General features: G+C 39.6%; 1 protein-coding gene across 1 annotated transcript; it reads right to left on the bottom strand.

Moving 5' to 3' along the window:
* Positions 1-9699: 9699 nt before the first annotated feature.
* Positions 9700-19607, bottom strand: LOC137267812 (sodium- and chloride-dependent glycine transporter 1-like). Its single transcript, XM_067802247.1, has 13 exons — positions 19487-19607; positions 18918-19049; positions 17788-18082; positions 17325-17457; positions 13849-13983; positions 13571-13674; positions 12999-13123; positions 12442-12554; positions 11564-11695; positions 11329-11428; positions 10918-11018; positions 10223-10393; positions 9700-9828 (listed from the first exon to the last, which is right to left on the bottom strand). Exons 1-13 carry the CDS (start codon positions 19605-19607, stop codon positions 9700-9702), a joined length of 1791 nt encoding a protein of 596 aa, XP_067658348.1.
* Positions 19608-19881: the final 274 nt, after the last annotated feature.

Below are 19881 nucleotides of genomic sequence, written 5' to 3'. Positions count from 1 at the left end.
TGATGCGGTAATTATGTGATGTAGGTTTACATAGAGTATGGTTGTCCATGAATATGTGTGCTTCACACTGGCGGAACGCTGTAAAATTAAAAGCTGGAACTATAGCACAAACGCACATACACACAGGCACGCGAGAGTGAGTGAGTGAGTGTGTTTAGTTTTACGCCGCTCTTAGCAACATTTCAACAACATCACGGAAGTGACCTGTAGAAATGAGCTTCACACACAGTACGCTTGTGGGGATTCGACCCCACGTCTTCGGCGCGACGTGCGAACACTTTAACCACTTGGCTTCACCGTCGCGCCTGGAAGAAGAAACTAAGACCAGACGTACCCAGCTGAAATGAGCATATAAAACACCATGGTATACATGGTAAACCATGGTTCACAGACCATGGTTTCCATGGTGTAGCATGACTTACCACATCCAGTAAATGGCACCACAGTTTACCATGGTAAAATAAGACCATGGTCTACCATGGTTTAAAGAGACCACGGTGCACCATATCAAAATTAGACCATGGTCTACCATGATCGAGCGTGGTAACAAAAGACCATGGTGGCGGTAAATGGCACCATAGTTTGTCATGGTAAAATAAAACCATGGTCTGCGATGGTAAACATTGACTAAGGTGACATGGTAAAAGAAAGACCATACCATAGAGATCATGGTGCACCATGATCAACTGTGGCAAAAACTATGATAACAAAACACCATAGTGGCGGTAAATAGCACCACAGTTTACCACGGTAAAGTAAAACCATTGCAAAGAGAGACTGAAAAAATGAGACAACATGTTCAACAACATGTTCGTTAGATCGCACAACAAACTAATCATCACAGACCACAGTCTATACAGAAAATTGATATATTCACATAGACCATGACAAAGAGATCAATTAGAATATCAGATATCGAAAAATAAACATTAAACAACCCCCATGCACTGAAAACAAACTGTTTAAATTATGAGGACAAATTTTATTACTAACATTGGTTCAGATTTAAATGAAAGACAATTTGACGATAGCTGCTGGAAGGTTCACTGGGATTGAGGGATATCCTGTGCAGCTAGTACAAGTCTAAAGGAAACTGGAATTGTATATCCGGTTACGCTGCTGAGGACAAATGGCACGTGGGCATGTTCATCATTTTTCAGAGGACATTCTTATTAATTCTTTGGAAATGGAAATTGGGTGTCCTACAGTCTGTATCCAGGAAAATGAACTCTTTCAGAACAACATTTCATGTAGGAATATACAATTTCAGAAAGTGTAATCCCATCAGACTATACGGTTTAAAAGTAGACATAATGAGAGTCACGACCAACAGAGAATTTACAAGAGTGCCCAAAATCATCTACAAGGGGCATCACAATTTCTCTCAGAAGAAACAGGAGGCACACAAGTCAGAAGAACCTTCAGGAAGAGCAGTGGGAAGTCACAGAAGATACCCACACCGATTCAGGTATAGCGAGTGACTGAGTGAGTTTAGTTTTACGCCGTCTTTAGCAACGTTCCAGCAATATCATGGCGACGGACACCAGAAAGTGGCTACACACACTGCACCCATGTGAGGAATCAAAACCAGGTCTTCAGTGTCAAAACCAGGTCTTCAGTGTCAAGGGCAAATGGCTCAGGAATATAATCATCCAGCTGAACTTTATCTTCACTGTTACAACATGAGTACCATTTCTTCAGAATCACCCAGAGGAAATCTGACAAACACAAACAAAATTTAATAACAGTGTTTCCATTTCAAAAGGTTCTTAAACAAATTTTGATCATTTGAATGTGTTTTATTGTGTTCGTAATCTAAGCCAAAGAAACTGAATCTTTCAAGATGACCTTACAAGCACCGTGAACTTTGACTCAGAAAACATGACTCAAAGTTTCTTAGTCATACCGGTATTTTATAAGTACCGTTACATACAGATCGTGTCTTATCATAAACGAGTGGAACATATTACATTAAAGCACAAATTAGCGTTAATCACTCATGACTCTTTCCGTTTGAGAGATATTCACTGAGAATGTATAAAATAAACACTTCATACACTGCTATATATGTTATTGTTATGTTGTCTCACATCATTCTAATCAAAGGGTGTGGCTTACCCCTTCACCTATGTCCGTATGTGCACCTTCCGGTACTCAAAACAATCTAAATATCGCGGCGCTCAAGACAATTTAAATATTGCTGTTATTTACTTACCTCTCGTTCTCATCTCCACTAGAAATGAGATGTATCCATCGGCAATAATTCACATGTCCATCATTGGATTATCATCGAACATCCGTGAATCGCAAATACATTAGGGTTATTCTTCGCTTAGGTCGTTGTCTTTTGCCAAAGGTTTGCCCCTCGCTCGTTTTGCGCGCTCACACAGGTCTACGTGACATATAGCACTAGCAGCAATGGCATCGTGCTGGTATAGCATTTCACTGAATGCTCCGGTCATTTGTTTTTCTTAAATTAAACACAGTGTCATGAAACTGTCAGGTTTTCCCTTTTCATTTTTTTGGACTTTCATGAGATGACCATGGTCAACCACTGCTTTGAATGAGAAGGATGACCATGGTCTGGCATGGTTTCTGGTGACCATGGTCTACCATGATGACCATGTCAGACCATTGTCTACCATGAGAAGAAATGTTGGTGACCACGGTTTAGCACGGTAAAACATGGTAATACATGGTCAACCATGGTTCCAGTTCAGCTGGGTACTTACACCTTAACCTAAATGACAAAAATTAATGAAGAAAACTGGGACATTGCAGTTGTATTTGAAGAAAGAAATGTAAGGCTAAAAAACTTTTGACTTGGTTGCGTCCCGATCATCCATTTGTTCACTATAAGCATGGCTTTCTGTAAGAACTAGTGAGACTCTTCAACTCACTAACAGGTGCTAAACTTCTCAGGCTGTATTTCTCTGAGAGGAAAAAATAAATATTGTGGCGGCCGGGACTCAAACTTTCAATAAACCTTGTCAGTCTTGTTTTCAGGAAAAGTCAAACACTTCTTTTCAATGAATAAATAGCTGTTTATTCATGGGTATAAATATAATTCAGCACAATGCTCTTTTTCACTAAGTAGACCCCTCTCAAGCTTAAGGTTTATGTGCATGGACCAGTGTTAAGGCACTAAAAGTATGACCTATGGCTTCAGTGGTAGTCACTCGATGGTTATTAAGATAATAACTTCTGTCCATGTTCGAAAAGTGCATTCTATTTATAGCATCAGCTATTAGAATTGTAAGGACAAGGGGAACTTTCGGGCTGAATTATCTGCCCTTAGTTTGAGACTGACCTGACGACTGCCAAAGTCAGAATGACCCGAATTGGATCGCATCGTATTTATAGGTGCGAGAAAATGGTCACATGTCAGTTCTAGACCAATCAAATCACGAGATATTACGTCCCGATACGTCCTTTTTCTTTTGAGGGATCTACTTTCACAACATGAAACCACTGAAATAAAGGGGAAGACGCATTACCTCAGAAGGTAATCTGGGACGAAAATGACTATTTTTACCCACCAATTAATTACGCGTAATTAATTCATTAAATGCCCTCCAATATCATAAGATCAACAATTGCGTCTCTCTACGTCCTGCTACGTCCTTGCTGCCTGCTCAGGGGGACGCAATAACAAAGAGCGACGTCGACTGGGAACAATGATGGACAATTCAAAGAGGAAGATTACAGATGTCAGTAGGCAATTGGAGCTTATCCGGCACATAAGATGTTTAACAACATGACTCAGTCGCTCACACAATTTGGCAGTGGCACTGGAAGTCGTATTTATAGAAAACATGTTCATAAATAATAATGCTGAACATCGCGTATGAATACAGTGGGAATCACTGTTGTCAGAATTAACATCGGCTTTGCAAGATGAACTGACATATCATCAAATACAATTCTGGGTTCTTCTGTTCGTAATTCACAAGATTACGTAAACTTATCATGCAAAACACTAATCTGAGTCAAAAGTAGCGGTATCCTCATTGCGACATAGGCTATCTGTCACAAAGTTAAAATGGCGGGCGTTGTACCGTTCTGTAGATCTCGAAATGGATTAAACACAGAGACGTTGTGTACAGGTCGGACATACTGGCTTACTCATTGAAAACGCCGTGTACAATACAAGGGAGATAACTCCCGAAGATGTGCATCTCAGTACATCTCCCCTCTTTAAGATGTACAAACAAAACATATGTAAGTATACAGAAGATGATTACAGTTTACAGAAATAAGTCACTGGAAAATCCATGTGAAATACGTTTTGTTAAGAGTCCTGAAATTATTATTTCTGAAGTCATTGGGTATTTTTTTTAAAAACTCATAAATAAGTCTTTTCACACGACCTGGACATTTTTTTTATCAGTTCTGACAATGTGACTTGTCTGGTATGATACTGCTGATTTAGCTAGTCACATAGTCCTTAAGATATTGGGGTGGCTTGACCTATCTGCTACTTCGTGTCAGGGTAGGGCAGTTCTATGTGTTACTGGTTGTTGACTGTTCTGGGCCCGCTTTGACCTCAGGTTCTGTTGTGTTCTGTTTCTCTGTTGGGACCATATTATCAACTGGATCCGAGATGTTAGGTTGAAACCTCAACTGGTTTGGACCTCTGAGATGCCTGCGATTTCTTCTATACTGCATCGCGTCCTCAGTTTCGACACAGTAAGATCTTATTCCCACCTTGTCTTTCACCTTAGCACTCCTCCATTCCTTTTCTTCCCCACAAGGCTTCATTACGATGGTCTCACCTGGTTTTAGCTCTCTGAGGTTCTTGGCATTTCTGTCATAATATTTCTTCTGTTTTGCCTTTCTGGTAGAAAGTTTCTTTGGGACTGAATTTACTATCTTGGGAGACAGTTGTCTGGCTGACAAACTCAGCAACGTGCGTGTTCTTCTGCTGTAGAGTCGCTGAACTGGGGAGCTTCCCATGTGTTCTGTAGGTGTATTCCTCCAATCGAGGAGGGCCAGATAGGGATCTGTGCCAGCTTTCTTTGATCTTATCATTATTCTCTGCACAAAGTTGGTAAGTCCCAAAAGACACTGTATCCCTTGTTTATCAGTTGGAGGTGGCATTTTCAAGATTGCCTCAACTTTGGAAGGATCTACTTTTAGACCTTCTGATGATATCACATGACCTAAATAGGTAACCTCAGTTCATTTCAGTTTCATTTTCTGGAAATTCAGTTTGATGCCTTTCATCCAACATCTTTGGAGGAGGGCTTTGAGGTTTGCATCATGATCTTGTGATGCTTCATCCATGTTGCTGCCTGATCCATAGATGATGATGTCATCATGTATAGCTTTAGCTCCATGAAGACCTTCCAATGCATCATCAAGTCGTCTCTGGAATTCCTCTTGGGCAGGTGAGATACCAAAGGGCATTCTTTTCCACCGAAACTTTCCCCATGGGGTATCAAATGTGGTTAGGTAACTGCTTTTTTCATCCAAGCCCACATGCCAAAATCCGTTTTTGACATCAACCACTGTAAATAGTTTTGCATTTGACAGTTCAGGCAACACATCATCAATTGTTGACATGGAGTAGTCATTTCTCTTTAATGCTTTGTTGAGAGGTTGTGGATCGAGGCAGACACGTAGACGTCCATTACTTTTCATGACAACTACCATGGATGAAATCCATTCAGTTGGTACATCAACCTTCGGTATCACTCCAAGCTTTTCCAGTCTGTTCAGTTCCGCCTTGAGCTTAGGCTTAATAGCTATTGGAGTCTTCCTTAAAGGAATCTTCACTGGAGAGACTTTTGGATCTATCTCAAGTTTAAGGGTGCCTTCTAACTTTCCTTCACCAATGAAGACATCTGAAAACTCTTCAGTTAGAGTGTCTTTAGAAATCGACATTATGTTGTCGAAGTTGACTGTAATCAGGTTCATCCCTTGGACTGCCTGTGCACCAAGAACAGGTCTTACTTCATCCTGAACTATGATGAATTCAAGCATGTGGTTTTCACAATTTTTTGGATTCACCACAGAAATCTGAGTTTTCCCAATTGTATCCATTTCTGTATTGTTGTAGAGTATCAGTGGAGTGTTATAAGGATCCAAACTTTCTTCCTTTCCATGGAATATTGTCCTGAACAAAGAGACTGGCATAGCGTTCACGGTTGCACCACAATCAAGTTGAAACTTGATATTCTGTTTATTGACTTTCATCTGTGCAAACAGTTTCTTTGGAGGGTTATCATTCACAGACAGGATTGATTCTTCAAGGCTCAAGGCATAGTCTCCTTCCTCACTCTCTGATTCAGAAGTGGAGAGATCTTCAACAGCACTGACGCGCTGTTGCCTGTTCCCTTTCTGTCTGCTTTTCACTTTCTTATGTTTACACTTAATATCAAAATGATTCATGCCATGACAATAGGTACACTTTTTCCCAAATGCTGGACACTGGTCTCTATCTCTAGCATGAGATCTGCCACAGAATTTGCACTCTTCTATGTAAGACAGATATTTTGGTTTAGGTTGTTCCCTCTCTGATCTTCCACTTTTGCTTTGACCCTTCTTCTTTCCATGTCTGTTTCTTCTAACAAAGGACACCTGATCAGTTCTCATAGATTTGAGTTGATGATCTGTTGTTTCACATGCTCTACACACAGTGATGCACTTTTCTAGAGTCAACTTCGCAGTTTGTAACAGTTTCTTTCTTGTACTATTGTCAAGAATTCCTACAATTCTGTCCTTGATCAATGAATCTGTTAGTGTGCCATAATTGCAGGATTTGGCAAGAGATCTCAGAGCCGCTACATAAGTGTCAATAGATTCACCACCTTCCTGTTCACGTTTATTGAAGATGTAACGCTCATACGTTTCACTTGTGGAACCAATACAAAATGTCTCAAATTTTTCCAAAACAATGTCTATATTAGATTTATCCCCTTCATTTGCAAATTGAAACCCATCAAAGACTTCAAGAGCATCAGATCCAAGAGCTGTAAGAAGCGTTGCTGTTCTAAATCTCATTTCTTCTGAAACAAGTCTCTGAGCAATTTCATAATTGTCCCATCCACGTTTGAATCTTTTCCAGTTTGTGGCTAAATTCCCTTTCAGATCCAATTTTGGCGGTAGAGGAATTGCAGAAGGCATATATAGCACTTTAGCAACAGTTTCTTCACCTTCAGCCATGATAGGAATATATATATATATATATATATATATATATATATATATATATATATATATATATATATATATATATATATATATATATTTTTTTTTTTTTTTTTGAGTAAATGTGAACTTCAGTGAAGCCTCGGCAAGTCTAGATTTTCAAGTCAAACGTAACTGATATGGATTTTGCAGTTTATCGAGAGAATTGTCACAATTCGTTCCATCAAAGTTGAGTACACTTGACAGAAGATGCGTTTCATAACAAGAATTCTTTGAAAAAGGTCCGTGTACGACGTAACACTTGCATTCACGTCCCTGCTCGAAAACTTGGGGACTTGTAACACCACGTGCGCGGTTGATGAGGCATAAAATTTCGAATTTACCTCAGATCTGGTAACTTGTCGACTTGCAAACACTTGTATATCTTTAGAAAGAACTCGTGATGACTTTTCTAACCACTTCTGACACAATGTAACGTTCTGTAGATCTCGAAATGGATTAAACACAGAGACGTTGTGTACAGGTCGGACATACTGGTTTACTCATTGAAAACGCCGTGTACAATACAAGGGAGATAACTCCCGAAGATGTGCATCTCAGTACAGGCGTCACCGAAACACGTAGCTCCGCCCAGATCACAAATTCACCAAAGAATGGTTAATTAACAAGTGTCACAGGAATTATGTCACAATTTGTTGAAGGAAAAGGTAAGAGTAATCCATATCTGATAGTCAGTTTTCGAAACTGGATGCTTAGAACAATGAAATATAAAAAAAAAGTGCGGTCAATTCAAAAGTGCTTGAAAAAGTAAACAAGATCGTTTTGACAGGCGACGTTGTTGACATTGACTCTTACAAAGTACAACTGTGTTCTAAACCAATAGCGTAATGTGATGGCAATAGCTTATGATATTTTACGAATGGCAATACATTATAATGCTTGAAACAACATGCTACGATCTTTGACAGATTTCGTACCAAAAAAGAGATCATTTCAAAACACTGAATTACGTGAAAACGAGGGTGCCAATAACACTAGTATATACTCGCAAAACTAATCATATGATAATTATGGTAATAATTTCTGCACTGCCATTAACTATAAAAATTACAAAAGGGAAATACATAAAAAGATATCTCGTAATGACTAATCATTTACAAGCTTTTGTATCTTATGAATTTTGCAATTAAACTGGAAAAAATAATTTCTCAATCTTCGTGATGGCCATCACAATATTATATATTCCCTCCTCGTCACTTTTTGTATCAAAAATGGAAAATAAAGTCCTATCGCCCTCATCACTTTTGAAAAAATATGCCCGAGACACATTTCATTTTTTTATTCAGCCTAAAAAATGCAAATGCACACCTATATCAACCTTGAAAAGGTTGTTGGAAAGAGCTCCATATACATAAAAGCCAGTGGTCGATATTACAAGCAACGATCCACACTATCAGGTCACTTTGACCCGCAAACAACCAAATCTTACAGTCTGACCACCCTGTCCATTAGGTAGCCTTATACAACCAGCCTGGCCAACACCATCGGGCTCTCATATACCAATATGTGAATGCAAATCTTATGAATACTGGATGTAGTTGTGAGCTTGCGCTACAAAAGGCAAACTGTTAAGACACTAAGGTTAATTGTTGTGATTCTGTATAATACAATGTAATAAGATGTTGTGGCAGGTCAGATGGCGTTAAACGTTGCACTCAAGACGTTATCACATAATTGTATGAAAATTATAGATATGAATTTTGGTGTGTGGTGGACTCGTCCAAACATGACTTCTTGAGAGGTGCTTGTGATGTCCACATTTACATTCCAAGAAGGTGTGTAATTATTGATCTATTCAGATGGTTCCGTGGGATACCATGGTGATGAGTACCGTCCAAGAATCGCGGTGTCTACATCAACCGTTGTTTTCTACGCGACCATGTCTATCATCCACCTATTTCCACATTCAATATTGCACGTGGCCCAAGGACACTAGTATCTTCTTATAATGATATCGCTCTCATCAACTAGGTACATCTTTACATCTCAACTTCCTCTTCAGAAACAGCGAAAACAAAGCGGACTTTCAGTTTTATTTCATCATTCTAAGCAAGACAGGGCACAAAATCTATTGTTCAACGGCCAGATGTAGTTTGGTGTCGCCGGCGAATAGCCCTTGTCCACCTCAATACCAAGAGGAGGCCTTTCAAAATCTTACCCAGGAAGAGACTATCCGTTTTTCAGAGTTCCGAGTAAGTAACCTTTCGTTTAAGAATATGTATATAGAAACATGCTGACATTTTGATCTCTTTCTGAACTGGGACATCTGCTCTTCTCTATTTCTCGTTATTTCAAAGAGGTTTTGTGACGTCATTTTCAGTTATTTATGACAGTGATATACAACGCCATGACGTCATGCTGCAAACAATGAAACTCTGTGCATCAATGCAAATAACCAAACTCATGTGTCGAACTAAACAATGAGAAAAGCTCAAATAATATATCTACGTGTATGGAAAATCTAGTGGGAATAAAATTTCCTTCATTTCATGAACTGTGGGCGTCACTGAGCAGTATTTCTTTTGTCTGCATGCTCATCTCGTCCTTCCCTTCTTCAGTCTTAGCACCGAGTGCTGGTCCCCATTCCTTCCTTGGCTTGGTCGCTTGGATCAGCCTCTGTAAACACACTCAGACATATTATTCTTATCATAAAAAATGTTATAAAGAGAAACAAACAAAAAAAACCCCCAAAAGACAAAACCAAAACAAAACAAAAAACAAAAAACAAAAACAAAAAAACCGACAGAAAACAAGAAAAACCCAAACCAAAACAACAAAACAAAGCAAACAAACAAAAAACAGAACAAAACAAAACAAAAAAACCCCACAACGACGTTGAAATAGCATGACCCACCATGTTGCTGAAAACGACTTAATGATTAGAGTTTCGTAGTGTTTCAATCTTGGGCGTTTTTATTTTAAAGATCTGGATCTCCCCAACATTCAAAAGCATAACAGTGAGAAGTTTATCTTCAACTTTCGTTGTACCAATTTTCCTTGTGATACTGACCTCTTTCAAAGACCCGTCCTTTTCTCTCCAAATGGCCAGCACCATGCCTACAGGTATTGGAATGACAGGGCTAACCGCTATCAGCCAACCAACTGCTTGTGCCCAAGAAGGGAATTCCTTCCCACCAAGAGCTACTGGAGACATGCTGGTAAGTCCCGCAATAAGCAAAACCTGTACAAGAAACAATGACACATTACACTTACGTCATTCAGAGAGTACGCTCAATAAAGGCATTGATTATTTTGTCCAAACATATTCCCCATCTCAGTTCCAGTGTATCTGTTCACATCAGAAACATACACTGAAAACAAAACGTCGAAGATCCAAACGATGAGGTGGATCATCAGAGCCAAGGCCTTCAGGACTCGAGGATCGGCGGATCTTGGAGGTCACGCTTCGGCATAATGACCCTGCCAAGAGTCGTCATTGTTTTATATTGATCACGTGCTTCATGTTACTTGTATACGGTATTCATTTCGGTTACAATTACCATTACGTCTTCTTCAGCAAGATCTGTGAACCCTGTATTGAAACTCGCAGTCTTGCACTTTAACTAACATAGTTCAAGGCAATACAATACTTTATCACAGTATACAAAGGGATGTAGAAACTTATTTCTTCGCTGGGTCTCTATAAATTCGAGCAAGCACATTGAGGAAAAATCCCACAGGTGCTTATCTCCACAGAGTACTCACAAAGACGAACAGGGGCGTGGCGACTAGCCACATGGGTTTCCAGACAGGAGACACCCGGTAGCCAATCATCATCTCCAGATCATCATACAGACGGTTTACACCTGTATACAAGAAGACAGTTTGGGCTTTATCAACGACTCGTGTCAACAATGATCTATTTTTGCAGTATTTCAGATCTGGAGTGATTTAATTCGGGGGTTCTCTGGAGAGAGATCCGTGGTTCGAACCCTACGTAAAGTACACGTCATTGTTACACATTATGATGACGTAATGGGTCAGGAAATCACTGGAAAAACTGTATACAACCCAAAGCATGGTGTGTATCGATGAAAGTACAGACAAGCAGTAAACACAAGCAGGTCAATAATAAGTCAAATGCCTTAATTATGTAGTGCTGGGAGAAAAGCTTACCATATATCCACGCTAGAACCAACATTTCCGACATCGCTAGAACTACAAATGAAACAGTCCCGACATACCAGTCCATCAGTGTCAGCACGTAGATACCACCCTGAAAAGATAAGATCACGACCGAGGTGAGTAAACTCCTACGATGGGCAATCTCTTCGTGGTAAGGTTTCGGGTGTTTATGCATTAGAACACATTGCAATTTATGATAGAAACAGAGGTAGATGTCTGCACTTACTTGTGTAACGCACGTCAGTCCTAAAATAAACCCAATCAAACAGACACTAGTTGTAACCAGGAGCTTCCGGTGTCGGAGGGATGCTGGGAAGGCGTCGGTGAGGGCGGTGACAACGGTCTGGACGTGGACGAACTGACGGGGCATAGTTATAAGTTGTAGCATTTGGTTAAATGTAGTTTTATGAAGTGTTGAGAGTGCGTGAGTGAATTTGGTTCAAGTCCTCCAATTCAAGAGGTTTTACACGTCATTTCTCTTCATAGCCTTTGCTATAAACCTCAGAAGTTTACGAACACTAAATACATCACTCACAAAGATACATTCACAGTTTTCAATGATATGAGAAATTTTCTCTTCTGCGAGTAGAGAAATTTCAATCATACAGGACAGTCTTTACGAGCCAGTCACGTTTTTCGACAATACAGATGTCATTTCTCCACCTTATTCGCCGGATAAGGTCAACTGCCCAGTTTTGTCCAGGACAAGTTGAATATCCTTGGACGCTGCCGTTACCGATCTTAGTCTGTCATTCTGGGATCTAGGCTAGTTACCCGTCCATAGTAAATACACACATTAATACATATTTTTTTCTGATGGTTATTTGTAGCAGACAAAATAAGGCGCTTTCAAAAGCTGAACCATATCCCATGACATCTATGAAGATGTCCGCCGATCCTCAAGTCCCGTCACCTTCCTTATACTCCAAATCCCCAGCACTGCCTGATTTGAATTTTCAGTAACCTGGGTCATGTTTAACGTAAAGGTAACGTGATTGGTTGGTCAGACTCGCTGACTTGTTTCATGCAAGCCATCTTATCCCATTTGGTCATGAGTTTAGGGTGCTCAAAGCTCCTATTCACTGGTCGACGCAGGTGATTTACCTGACTGTCAAGGCCCACAATAAACAGCATCAGGAAGAACAGACACGCCCACAACTGCGGCAGCGGCATTGTCGTCACAGCATCAGGATACGCCATGAAAGCCAGACCAGGTCCTGGGAACCATGAGACACAAAACATAGCTACTGGGGTTCAGACAAATAAGAACCGACAATTGAAATAGAGCGGGACCAGCGGAAAGGATGAGGTGACATTAGGGTGTATTCCCTTAAGAGTTCCAACCCTGGAACTCTCATGAATGTACACCATCAGTGCTAAGGAATTCCCAGTCTTGACGATCAAAGTAGCTGATTTGTCTCTCTACAAAACGGAAAACGTGTGCAAGACATAACACACGAATATATGCACAGGATAATCCGAAGGGGAATTTTGCACTTTTCATGTCCTAACCACTCACGGGAAATACAACACATCCAGGCAATGATTAGAGCTGTGAAGGAGAAGATGTAAGCGATTCTGCAGTGAGATATTCGTTTTAAATATATGTAATGGGGACCTGAACACCAGCCTCGCCATGACAACTGAAATATCTCACCCACCTTCTTTGACTACCTCCGAGATAGGCAGGTTGGACTGGTGGGCCATGTAACCCAGGAACACGAAGATGATGAATCCTGCAAACCAGCTGGTAAGACAGTCCAACACAGGGAGCACCAGAGCATCCCTGAGACAGAAACAGGTCGATGAGATCAGTTCAACTGGCAAATCTATAATGTTAAAATACAAACAGCTGGCCCGTTATTTAAAAGCCAGGAACACGAGAGAATAACCAGTCTAGATTATGTCTCATAAATGACGGAAAATATTTCCGTGCACTCAATGTAAACGCAGTATTAGTTAGTTTATTCCTTTTCTGGAACCTAAAGACGATTTGTTGGCAACACAGTTGTTTGTGTTGCCTTACCTTTGCTTTTTTGTAGTCTGTATCATACTGATAGCAGTACGGGCTTACCCTGGACAAGTTTCAAAGTCATACAAGTGGACTCTTCCCTGCCTGCACTATGGCATGTGTATGTCTATGCAGTTACCATTGTTCTACAATATTTACAATATCGTGCAACACACTGATAATCAAAACGATGCATCGGAATGTTGTACAAATAATTCATACCTGTAGCAGTTATTGTGAAATTTGTTGTAGCTGGATAGGGTGACTATTCCTCCGGTGCCGATTCCAACAGAATAGAATACCTGAGAAGCAGCATTGCGCCACACCTGGAGAAATATGTCATCAAAAGTTCATCTGGTTTAAATCTACTTCACAATGAGAAGTGGAGAAGACGAGAGAACAAGAAGAATTATCCTTATGGAATAAGACTCAGTACGTGCAAATGTTTGAAACACCAATAATAGCTATGTGATTAGCGTTATAAACATAGCTCTCTTAACCTTTGCATCCATGAGTTTTGTCCACTGTGGTATACTATAGTACTTGACTCCTTCTACAGCTCCTGGAAGTAACAATCCACGAACAAGCAGAGCTACCAAAATCATATACGGAACGGTGGCTGCAACGTAGACGACCTGGGAATAAAATGACAACAGTAATAAACAACAATGAACAAGTGAATAAGTTACTATTCATTCACCTATATAATTGCGAGTTGACTTGGTGTGTGACAACTGTACGTCCTGAACTTAACGCATGATCATCGACGATTTACGAATTCATAGCCGTGTCACGATAGTCATGGAAATTAGGGAAGGTTATACACTATGGTATATAAGGAAGGACTTACACCTCGATAAAGAAGGAAGGTTATACACAATGGTATATAAGGAGGGTTATACACAATGGTATATAAGGAAGGGTATACACTATGGTATATAAGGAAGGTTATACACTATGGTATGGAAGGAAGGTTATACACAATGGTATATAAGGAAGGTTATACACAATGGTATATAAGGAAGGTTATACACTATGGTATATAAGGAAGGTTATACACTATGGTATGTAAGGAAGGTTATACACTATGGTATATAAGGAAGGTTATACGCTATGGTATATAAGGAAGGTTATACACTATGGTATATAAGGAAGGTTATACACTATGGTATATAAGGAAGGACTTACACCTCGATAAAGAAGGAAGGTTGTATACCTCGATATAGAGGAAGGTTATACATCTCGATATAGAAGGAAGGTTATACACAATGGTATCTAAGGAAGGTTATACACAATGGTATATAAGGAAGATTATACACAATGGTATATAAGGAAGGTTATACACAATGGTTTATAAGGAAGGTTATACACAATGGTATAGAAGGAAGGACTTAAACCTCGATAAAGAAGAAAGGTTGTATACCTCGATATAGAGGAAGGTTACACATCTCGATATAGAAGGAAGGTTGTACACAATGGTATATAAGGAAGGTTATACACAATGGTATATAAGGAAGATTATACACAATGGTATATAAGGAAGGTTATGCACAATGGTATAATGAAGGTTATACACTATGGTATGTAAGGAAGGTTATACACAATGGTATATAAGGAAGGTTATACACAATGGTATATAAGGAAGGCTATACACCACGGTGTAGAAGGATGGTTATACACTATGGTGTAGAAGGAAGGTTATACACCACGGTGTGGAAGGAAGGTTATACCCCATGGTATAGAAGGAAGGTTATACACCACGGTGTTGAAGGAAGGTTATACACTATAGTATGTAAGGAAGGTTATACACTATGGTATATAAGGAAGGTTATACGCTATGGTATATAAGGAAGGTTATACACTATGGTATATAAGGAAGGTTATACACTATGGTATATAAGGAAGGACTTACACCTCGATAAAGAAGGAAGGTGGTATATCTCGATATAGAGTAAGGTTATACATCTCGATATAGAAGGAAGGTTATACACAATGGTATATGAGGAAGGTTATACACAATGGTATATAAGGAAGATTATACACAATGGTATATAAGGAAGGTTATACACAATGGTTTATAAGGAAGGTTATACACAATGGTATATAAGGAATGTTATACACAATGGTATATAAGGAAGGTTATACACTATGGTATATAAGGAAGGTTATACACAATGGTATATACGGAAGGTTATACACTATGGTATATAAGGAAGGTTATACACCATGGTGTACAAGGAAGGTTATACACTACGGTATAGAAGGAAAGTTCTACAATAAGGTATATAAGGAAAGTTATACACAACGGTATAGAAGGAAGGTTATACACAATGGTATAGAAGGAAGGTTATACACCACGGTGTAGAAGGAAGGTTATACACCACGGTGTAGAAGGAAGGTTATACACTATGGTACAGAAGGAAGGTTATACACCACGGTGTAGAAGGAAGGTTATACACTATTGTATAGAAGGATGATCGGCGTTTTCTGAATTCATAGCCGTGTCTCGATTGTAATGGAACGTAGGGAAGATTATACCCCATGGTATAGAAGAAAGGTTTTACACCTCGATGAATAAGGACGGTTATACACATCGATATAGAAGGAAGGTTATACATCTCGATATAGAAGGAAGGCTATACACAATGGTATATAAGGAAAGTTATACACCACGGTATAGAAGGAAGGTTATACACTATGGTACATAAGGAAAGTGATACACCACGGTAGAGAAGGAAGGTTATACACCATGATACATTAGGAAAGTTATACACCACGCTACAGAAGGAAAGTTCTACAATAAGGTATATAAGGAAAGTTATACACAACGGTATAGAAGGAAGGTTATACACAATGGTATAGGAGGAAGGTTATACACCATGTTATATATGGAAGGTTATGCACTGCGGTATATAAAAAAGGTTATACACCATGGTATAGAAGGAAGGTTATACACTATGGTACAGAAGGAAGGTTATACACTACGGTAGAGAAGGAAGGTTATACAGTATGGTACAGAAGGAAGGTTATACACCACGGTGTAGAAGGAAGGTTATACACTATGGTATAGAAGGAAGGTTATACACCACGGTGTAGAAGGAAGGTTATACACTATGGTACAGAAGGAAGGTTATACACCACGGTGTAGAAGGATGGTTATACACTATGGTGTAGAAGGAAGGTTATACACCACGGTGTGGAAGGAAGGTTATACCCCATGGTATAGAAGGAAGGTTATACACCACGGTGTTGAAGGAAGGTTATACACTATGGTAAAGAAGGAAGGTTATACACCACGGTAGAGAAGGAAGGTTATAGACGACGGTGTAGAAGGAAGGTTATACAGAATGGTATAGAAGGAAGGTTATACACCATGTTATATATGGAAGGTTATGCACTGCGGTATATAAAAAAGGTTATACACCATGGTATAGAAGGAAGGTTATACACTATGGTACAGAAGGAAGGTTATACACTACGGTATATAAAGAAGGTTATACACCATGGTATAGAAGGAAGCTTATTCATGATGGTTTTTAAAGAAGGTTATACACTATGGTATAGAAGGAAGGTTATACACCATGGTATAGAATGAAGTTTATACACTAGGGTATGTAAAAATGGTCATACACCATGGTATAGAATGAAGTTTATACACTACGGTATGTAAAAATGGTCATACACCATGGTATAGAAGGGAGGTTATACACCATGGTATAGAGGGAGGGTTATACACCGCGATATAGAAGAAAGGTTATACATTATGGTATATAAGGAAGGTTGTACACTATGGTATAGAAGGAAGGTTATACACCGCAATATTGAAGGAAGGTTATACGCTATGGTATAGAAGGAAGGTTATTCATGATGATATTTAAAGAAGGTTATGCACCACTGTGTAGAAGGAAGGTTATACGCCATCTTTCAGCTGTCATGTGTTGTTCTCGCGTTTCACGCATACACATAATAACCCAACCTTGCCCGACGACTTGATGCCCTTTATAAGACTGAGGAGGACCACCAGCCAGGCTACCAGGAGACACACAAGTAGCTGCCACCGGATACTTCCCATGTCTCCTATTCCCGAGGACATCTGAAGCACGTGGTATCTGAAGTACAAATATTAAACATATTTTATAGATATTGAAATAGTAATGGTGGATTACTATTCTTTGGAATGTCATGAAAACATTTATTGACTTTGAATGTCAAAGCATACAATTTCACAATTTAAATGTTCGGTAAATATATGTACACAGAAAGGTCGCACCCATTACAATAAAGAAGTTGTCTCTTCATAAAAAAATGGAAAGTAAATATAGCAAGAGGTTTGCCTTTCAGTGCTCCTTTTCACCACTGTATTTTTGTTATAGGTTTTAACACACACAGACATACATCAGAATCAAATGGTTGACCACATCCTACAAACGGGAACACACCTCCAGTACTCTTCAGAAGGGGTCACTGCTTCGTCAGTAATGTGAACCAGTTTGGAGAAGTTAGCTGTTCCAAGATATGACAATGTTGTATTAACAAGGGTTTCATTTCCACGCAGAGGCAAGTTGGACAGGTTTGTCCGTGTACGGCAAAGGTCAGTGTTCCACTCGTTATCACACGTGCTCCACGGAAGAACTGAACTGAATGACCCAACGAAGTAGAACAGAGTCCAAGCCAGGATGACATTGTAGTAGACGCCGACGATTGAGATGAGGACAACCATGCCGTAACCTATACCTGGAATAATGATGTAGTTTCTATATGACTATAACATCTTGTACAGCATATGCCGGTGACGTAGTGTTAATCACTGTCATGGTATCCTTAATTACAGCCAAACGAAGAAGGAACACAAGCCCAAGACATGCATTTAACTGCTTGTTAAGGAAGAATCAACAGAACGCAAAGCAGTCCTTTGATTGTAGCTACACCTAGTCTGGTTTACGTCACATCAAGTTGAAGAGCACCGATGCCTTCTTCAGTTGAAGAAAACAGTTCCTCCAAATTTTCCAAATAAAGATACTGACAAAGTCATTGATACTTCCGGTATGGCACGGAAATAAATGCCCTCTGTATGACAAAATCGTCAAACCAACAATCCTTGGACATGATGAACACTTCTGGTTAGTCTCATATCACTTCTGTTTCAAGAAACCTGCTGACTACCAAGCCACCTAACTTAATATCAGTGTAATAATATCAGATAGAAGTTTGGAGCCATGTTGAAACGCAAAGGTGAACCCAGAAATCAAACTAAATTCACAGCGTGTTCTTTATACCAACAGTATAACTATAGTGTAAATCCATGTTACGTCATTGTAAGAGCACTTTAACCTACTGCCACTAACAATCACTCATTAATATACTTAAAACAATTATTTTCGACACACAAAACTTCGTTTCATGTTTCCAGAATGCATTTCTTGGAGTGTAAAATCAACCATCTCATCAGCCCATGTTTGAAAGCTGATAAATATAAGAGCCTTAAACAATGATGCTTGCGGTGTTTACCCTAAACCACGGCAGGCCATGCAATGTACTACAAGTGCAACAATGGAACACGAACACTGACCTTGAAACAAAGGGCAGATAATCCACACTCTTCCAGGTCCAAGGTTGGAATATTGAGAGTACATCAGCTCCACCAAGATGGCTGGCATTCCACACAGAAACATGGCCAGGAAGTAGGGAATCAGGAAGGCAGCTGTCATGTTTTTGTGAAAATAAAAAAAACCCAAAACATTAAGACTCTTTTCGATATTGTTCTTTGTGCAATTCTAGGTCGACCTCGGCGAATACTGCAACTTTGTTGGGGCATTCTACGAAGTCACAGAGCCTTACTACCTTGCAGATGGCACCTCTTACTACCTTACAATGGTTGCTGGACGCTGACCCGAATGTGAGGAAGATCAACATTGGTACCTTCAGTGTTACCCTGTTACATGACACCTCGTTCTCTTCTAAACAGCATTTATTCTGGGAATCATTAATTGTGCTTAAACACTAGATTTAATTTAATTCTCAATAGCTTGTACTTTGGTCACCATTGCTTGAGCACAGAATATCTTAAAGAAAGGAAAATATATGGCGTTTTGAAGTGAAGTAATGTATAGAACTGGTCTTATGTAAGGAAACACTCACCACCTCCACTGTGATAACAGATGTAGGGGAACCTCCATATATTCCCCATGCCAACCATAGAACCTATCATAGAGAACAGGAATTCCAACCAGTTGGACCAATTCCCTCGATGTCCAGACATGGTTTTTCAATGGCTTGGCTGAATAGAAAGACGACTCGATACGGTGTGCTCCCTCTTTACACTGACACTACAAAGCTAACCAGCATGAATACTACGAGCAGGACACCCTCGAAGATCCTGTTTAGAATTGATCTTCAGGAACCCACGCTTGTTCTAAGGGGCGACTATTATTCCAATTGCAAAGATCGATACTCATCCTGTGGATCACTGGATTCTTTGGTCCGGATTGGATTATTTAAAGACCGCCACCATGCAGTTGGAATATTGCTGACTG

The sequence above is a fragment of the Haliotis asinina genome, chromosome 16 (genome assembly GCF_037392515.1).
Source record: "Haliotis asinina isolate JCU_RB_2024 chromosome 16, JCU_Hal_asi_v2, whole genome shotgun sequence".
Classification (NCBI taxonomy): Eukaryota; Metazoa; Mollusca; class Gastropoda; order Lepetellida; family Haliotidae; genus Haliotis; species Haliotis asinina.
Note: the sequence above shows the minus strand (reverse complement) of the source record. Positions and strands in the feature narration are given on the sequence as shown.